At 37.5% G+C, this 6,430-nt stretch overlaps 1 protein-coding gene across 1 annotated transcript in view; it reads left to right on the top strand.

The window, feature by feature from the left end:
- Positions 1-231: 231 nt before the first annotated feature.
- LOC103776254 (STE20/SPS1-related proline-alanine-rich protein kinase-like) overlaps positions 232-6,430 on the top strand; it is a 41,507-nt gene continuing 35,308 nt past the window's right edge. The window contains exons 1-3 of the mRNA XM_008943753.1: positions 232-411; positions 2,713-2,835; positions 4,934-5,001. Coding sequence (XP_008942001.1) covers positions 232-411; positions 2,713-2,835; positions 4,934-5,001 — 371 coding nt within the window. The remainder of the gene's footprint in view (positions 412-2,712; positions 2,836-4,933; positions 5,002-6,430) is intronic.

Raw genomic sequence — 6,430 nt, 5'->3', positions numbered from 1 at the left:
GTGCTCTCTCTGGAAGGAAACAGGAGACCTAGTCACAAGGGATGTGGTGGAGGTTGAGGTACTCAACTTCTTTGCCTCAGTCTTCACTGGCAAGTGCTACAGCCATGCTGCCCAAGTCACAAAAGGCCAAGGCAGGGACTGTGAGAATGAAGAACTACCACTGTAGGAGAAGATCAAATCTGAGACCGTCTAAGAAATCTAAAGGGGAACAAGTCTGTAAGACCTGATGAAATGGATTTTTGTCATCTATCTGGACTTGTTAAATGGATTGAAAGCAGCTCTGAGGAGAACAGCTTGGGAGTGTTAGTTGACAAGAAGCTCAACATGAGCCAGCAGTGTGCACTTGCAGCTCAGAAGGCCAACCAGATCCCAGTCTGCATCAAAAGAAGTGTGGCCAGCAGGTTCAGGGAGGTGCTTCTCCCCCTCTACTCTGCTTTTGTGAGACCCCACCTGAAGTAATGTGTTCAGTTCTGGAGCTCCCAACACAAGAAAGACACGGACCTCTTGGAGCAGGTCCAGACGAGGGCTGTGAAGATGATCAGAAGGCTGGAGCACCTCTCCTATGGGGAAAGGCTGAGAGTGCTGAAGTTGTTCAGCTGGGAGAAGGGAATGTTTTGGGGAGACCTTACTGTGGCCTTCCAGTACCTGAAGGGGCCCTACAAAAAAGCTGGGGATGGACTTTTTACAAGGGTCTCTACTGATAGTTTGAGGGGTGATATATTCAAACTGGAACAGGGTATTTAGATTAGGTATTAGGAGGAAGTTCTTCACTATGAGTTTGCCCAGAGAAGTTGTGGATACCTCCCCCCGGGATGTATTCAAGGCCAGGTTTGATGGGGCTTTGGTCTTGTGGAATGTGTCTTTGCCCATGGCATGGGGGTTGGAATTAGGTGATCTTCAAGGTCTCTTCCGACCCAAACTATTCTGTGATTCTAAGGTTTTGAAATTCCTAAGTTCATACTCGCTCTTGCTGTTGTGGTGTCAGACAAGACAGCTCCAAACTGTGCTTGGTCTGAATCCAGCAGAGAAATAACTTAAGTGCCCAGCTCTCTATGAAAAGCCGCTTTGAAAAAAATGTTTTAATAGAAGCATCATATAGTTTTCTAGATGCTTATGAGCTTATACTTTTAGTGTCCTACACTGTTTTCATGCCACGCGTACTTTGCTAAGGTTCTACTTAATGGGATTTAGAAGCATCCGGAACTTGTCTCATGCTGTCTCTCTCCTCACATTGTGATTTACAGCAGGACTAATACCAGTGTAGTCTTTCTGTGAGCTTCATTATGGTGAAAAAGCAGTAATTTTTTCCCATCAGAAATCAGTTGTGGGGTGTTGTGTTGTTGTTGGGATTTTTTGTTTTGTTTTTTTTTTTTTCCATCCACATCTAGCTGTTATGCAAGGTATCTGTGCCAGCAGAATGAGTTTCCGTCGCTGCCACCAACCATCTGGATGGTAGAACCAAGTTAATCAGATAATCAGTGCTCTGTATAGCTCAGCGCAAGATATCAAAACACCACAGACAGGAATCTCTGAAACCAAAATTGAACCAGGCTATTCTGTGTTACTGTGGTTACTGGTAAATAAGATATGGAATTTTGAGCTAAGACTATCTAGTCTGTAAATTTTTTTAAAAAAAGTTGTTTTTATTAGATGGTTTCTCTGGCAGTTGTTCTTGGCCTGAAACTGCTTTTCTGACAAGTTAGGTCTCCCTTTTGTGTGCTGTGAACACTTCAATGCTTTGTTCCTTTTGTTTTCTTACATTGTACAGGCTGTTTTCCTGAATAACTTTTTTCCTTTTTCATAATTCAAAGGGTTTCACTTTCAGCTTTACAGATTTATAGCGCTGGGGCACTTACCTGTATAAGCATTTGAAGTTGTGCAGTGGGAACAGTATATTTGTTCAGTAATGTGGAATAATTAGAGAAATTGATTCTAATCTGAACACCAGTGAGGCTGCCGCTTATTGTACTATGCTTCTGGCTATCTTGTGGGTCTCATAAATGCGTACCAAGGTGTGGGAAGAGTTGTTGGATGTTCTTTTGTTTTGCTCAACGATCTGGGGCAAAACAAGCCTGTTGTCAGGGTCTGAAAAAGACCAAGATGGCATCAGAAGAGTATTTGATTTTCAGATTTAGCTGCTGGATACTCTATTGAGCCTTGTTAGACTTCTTGCTCTACAGGGGTTTGCCCAACTGGTTTGGTGTGGTGCATGCCTGCCTACCTTCTCAGTCTGCAAACAGCTGTGCTTTTTTTTTTAATAAGGGTAATTTTTCTTTGAAATGATCCTTAGCACCTTTACATATTTTAAAGCTTTTTAGAAGAACAATTAAAGTTTTTAAGACTTGTGTCCCAAGGACAACATTGCCTGTGTATAATTTCTTGAAGGAAGGAAACTTCTTTTCATTTCAAGGGTTAGTTCAAGGTAAGTTCATAGTAAGTTCATAAGTTCATCACCTACTTGAGCTTGTTCCTAAACAGTTGTAAAATATCTCCAAACCCATTTCCCTCTATGAATTTTGCATAGTTTAGCTGTTCCCACTGGTTTGAGGATGACCCCTGAGGTCAGATATTATTCCAGTATGCCACTGATTTCTCCCGTAAACCAATGAAAGCATATAGAATAAAAATAACGAAGAATTGCTGATTAACCAGAATATTGAAAAAAAAAAATAAAGATGTCTCTGTAATTGTGGACACTTCATATTTTGGTAGGTCAGACGAGTACCAGGTTCCAGTGGTCACCTCCACAAAACAGAAGATGGCGACTGGGAATGGAGTGATTATGAAATGGATGAGAAGAGCGAGGAAGGTAAAGCTGCTGTATCTCAGGAAAAGGTAATTTTTGTGCCAAGACATTTACACTCTGCAAGATATTCTGACTTAATGTTGATTGTTAGTATGTCTGGATCCTTAATGCATAAAGCTGCATAGCTCTTATCTCACTACATTTGTTTTCCAGTCACGAAGAGTAAAAGAAAAGGAGAACGTAGAGGTAAAAATGTCTTTATAAATTCTTTTTTTCTTCCAATGGTTTGATTTTTTAATTTCCATTGTTAAAAATGTGAATTGAGACCAGAGTGGTGTTCTGCATCTTGTCTGGAAAGTATGTAATAGGCTGGAGCTGTATCTAGTCTGGCCTGTAACAATTAACTTGAGTACACAGGGAATAAAATGGTAGGAAATTTAAAGTCCTGTTACATTCATGCCCAGGAGAATTGGTTAAGATAGGTAATCTGGCTGTTTTTAATGAATCTTCATAACTGGATCACACTAATTGCTGTCTTTTTTGTCAGACTAATAGCTGTTTCGGAGTAGCCAGAAAATCTCCAAGCTTTTCATTCTTAGGATTTATATCACAAAATGTAGCTTATAATTAAAATGCTTCAACCCACATACAGTAAAATAGTTCAGTACTGTAGCATAGTAGATTAATTCAGAGGGATAAAATACCGTATTGAGTTTCATGGCCCTGTGCTGTGAGTGTGGGAAGCATCACTGCTATAAATAATTGCTTAGTTGGATTACTGGCTCACAGCCAAAGTGCTCTTTTAAAAATGCCTATTCTTTGGCCAGGTGGTCCTTGCCACTTCATCTGCAATTTTAGATTCTCTGCTTTTCATTGGTGTCACAGAAGTCTTCTAAAAGACTAGCAGCTTCTTGCCAGGTTTGGTCCTGCTAGTTCCTGTGCTGACCCCAGTCTTCCTGTTGCAGAACTAGTTACGTACCACTTCAGCATCTGAGATGCCTTATGTAAGATGAGTATGTAAAAAAAAAAAAAGATAATTTCACCAAGCAATCTTTTTGTCTTAGAAATTGAGAATTCTGCAGTTTGTGACTCATTTTATACAGGTAACTCTTAATTTATGAAGGAGAAAAAAGCTTCTGCTTGAAGTCTTCTGGTGATTTTTGTTATCCTAAATGCTCCAGAAGATGACTTGGAACTGAAGCTAACTTGTCACTGTTGGTGTGTGTTTTTCAGTCTTTGGACTGCATATTACTAACACTGAAATAATAGATTTTTTGAAGAATAATAGGTAATAGATAGTAGTTTATATGAATGGAAGGAACTTAACTGAAGTAGAAAAAAAACTCTTTTAGTGATAAAACAATTTTCTATATATTCTTTAACTTTTGTTTAAAATACACAGATAATAAAATACAGATCTTGTTTAACAGCTTTTTTGTTTTGTTCTATTTTGAGTTTTTTGTTTGCTTTTTAAAGTAACTTCAATGTGGAAAACTGGAATGAGACTTATGATGCAGGTCTTTATTTTGGGTGGACTTGACTGTAGCCTTTGAATTGGCTTCTGTGAGGGGTAACAATATGCCTAGTTGGATATGAAATCACAGTAAGGTAGAGGACCCTGAGGTACTCTGTATGTAGGATACACTTTTGCTTGAGACTTCATATAGATGTTAGTTGAGGGCTGGGGATGGTATCATACTGCAAGGGAGGAGTGATAGCGTGAAAGATAGCAGTGTTCCTGATTTTGCTCTGTGAAAGGCCTTCTCCAAGCTGTGATGCTTGCTTTGATATGCTACTAGTTCTTTGCCAATGGGTGGATGCAAAACTTCCGTAACAGTCAAAAATGTTACACAAAAATAAACTGAGTAGTAGCTTTGTCTCCTCACTGTATGCATATTATTTAATAGATTATTAGAGCTTTGATGCAAGGTAGATTAAAGGCTTCTAGACTCCGTGCTTTAATGAGAGCCTTATAATTTTTTATCTCTGTAGTTGAAATACAGCTGGTTTACTGGTATCAGCTATATTTTAGACTGTGTTAGTGAAAGTGTTTAAAAGGTTTTTGAGAGTTAGAAGATGTGTAAAATATTCTGTGCTAACTTCAAACTGTTAGCATGGCAAGTATTTCAGGATTTGTTTTTTTCCTTTGGCACCCTTTATAGGACTTTCTGCTTTTTTCTTTAATAGTCTCAGCCTGCTGTTAGTGATGAATATAGTGAAGTCCCATGTGCAGTGAATCTTGTTTTAAGATTAAGGTAAGAGATGCTTCTATTTATTTTATTTCCTTTTTAGTTGGCTATATTCTTGATCTCCCTCACTGCTTTCATAATATTAACATAAAATAAGTGTTAACCTCTTTAGTCTCCCAGTATGACCAGTATGAATAGCATTTCTGTGACTAATTGCTGCCTTTCAGTTGCTTACTGAAGTAGTGTAAAATTAAAAGTAGAATATGAATGTGGCTTCAGGCTAAGTGTACACTTCATTAAGTATTTTCTTTCTTTTTTTCCTTGCAATGCAGGATCACAGTGAGATTTTTAATGAGTTTTTCACACTTCAGCAGTCAGCCTCTGACAGAAATAAACCATAGCTGTATTACAAGTTGCCTACTCAAAATGTTTTTCACTGGCAGGTTTGATCAGCCACTGTAAAGAAGTGACAGATATTATAGAAAATGGATACAAATATGTTGTCTGACTTAAATTTATACATAGTTAAAATGAGTCAGATTATGTTTCATTAAAAGCAGTTTTTGACAGATTTGAATTATTTAACTATGTGGTGTAATTCTTGGATAAAAACATTTTTTCACAAGAAGCCTTGATAACTTTTTATGTATTTAAAGCCTTTTTCTTTAAATTACTAACTCTAGTTAAAAAACTTACTGCCACTCGCATTGGAACTTGTTTACATCCAGTTTGTATTGGCAGGTTATCTATCAGAGATTGTAAATTCTTCATTATTGCTATGGAAAAAAGTTAAATGTTAGGATATTTTTTGCTAACAAAAAGATAAAAGCTCAAATAGAGAAGTATTTAAAACATAACGGCTAGTATGTTAGAAAGAAATAGCAGATTTATGCATAACAAGTAGCTTAAAAACAGTAACATTAAAACTTATTAGTAATTAGGAAAAAAAGGCATAGAAGGAATGCTAAGTTCTAAAATCTTGTCTTTCCTTTTGTTTTACTACTTTTCTAGTGACAGCTGCAAAAAATTGCATGGCTACCAGAGGTTGTTTACTGAAGGAAGGAGTAATAAATGTTATTGTGGTGAGAGAAAAGACTTAGAGATTATTTGGAATTGGTTTAGTTGTCCAATTTACATAACTGCCCAGTTATACTATCAGTATTCTTTTTTATCTCCCTGCTGACAGACAGGTAGATGAAACCATTTACAAAATAGACCAATTTATACTGCTATGTAGATGTACTAGTGAGGTGCTTTGGGTATTTTTAAATTACAATGAAACCTGTAGAGTGATTAGTTTCTTCCCAGTTATTTGCAGTGTTGGCATATCCAGAGGGCAAGCAAGTACAGTGAAATGTCGGGGATTATGCTTTCAGTTTTCTGCAGCTCTTAAATCAAGAGTAAAGGAAGATTGATCCTAGGTGACTTGAGTTGCAAACTCTTATTTACATAATGAACTTTTGTTCTTGTTAAGGATTCTCTTAATTCATGGATG

This window comes from Merops nubicus, unplaced genomic scaffold (genome assembly GCF_000691845.1).
Source record: "Merops nubicus isolate BGI_N331 unplaced genomic scaffold, ASM69184v1 scaffold2967, whole genome shotgun sequence".
Taxonomy (NCBI): Eukaryota; Metazoa; Chordata; class Aves; order Coraciiformes; family Meropidae; genus Merops; species Merops nubicus.
The sequence above is the reverse complement of the archived record's forward strand: the minus strand, read 5'-3'. Positions and strand labels throughout refer to the sequence as shown.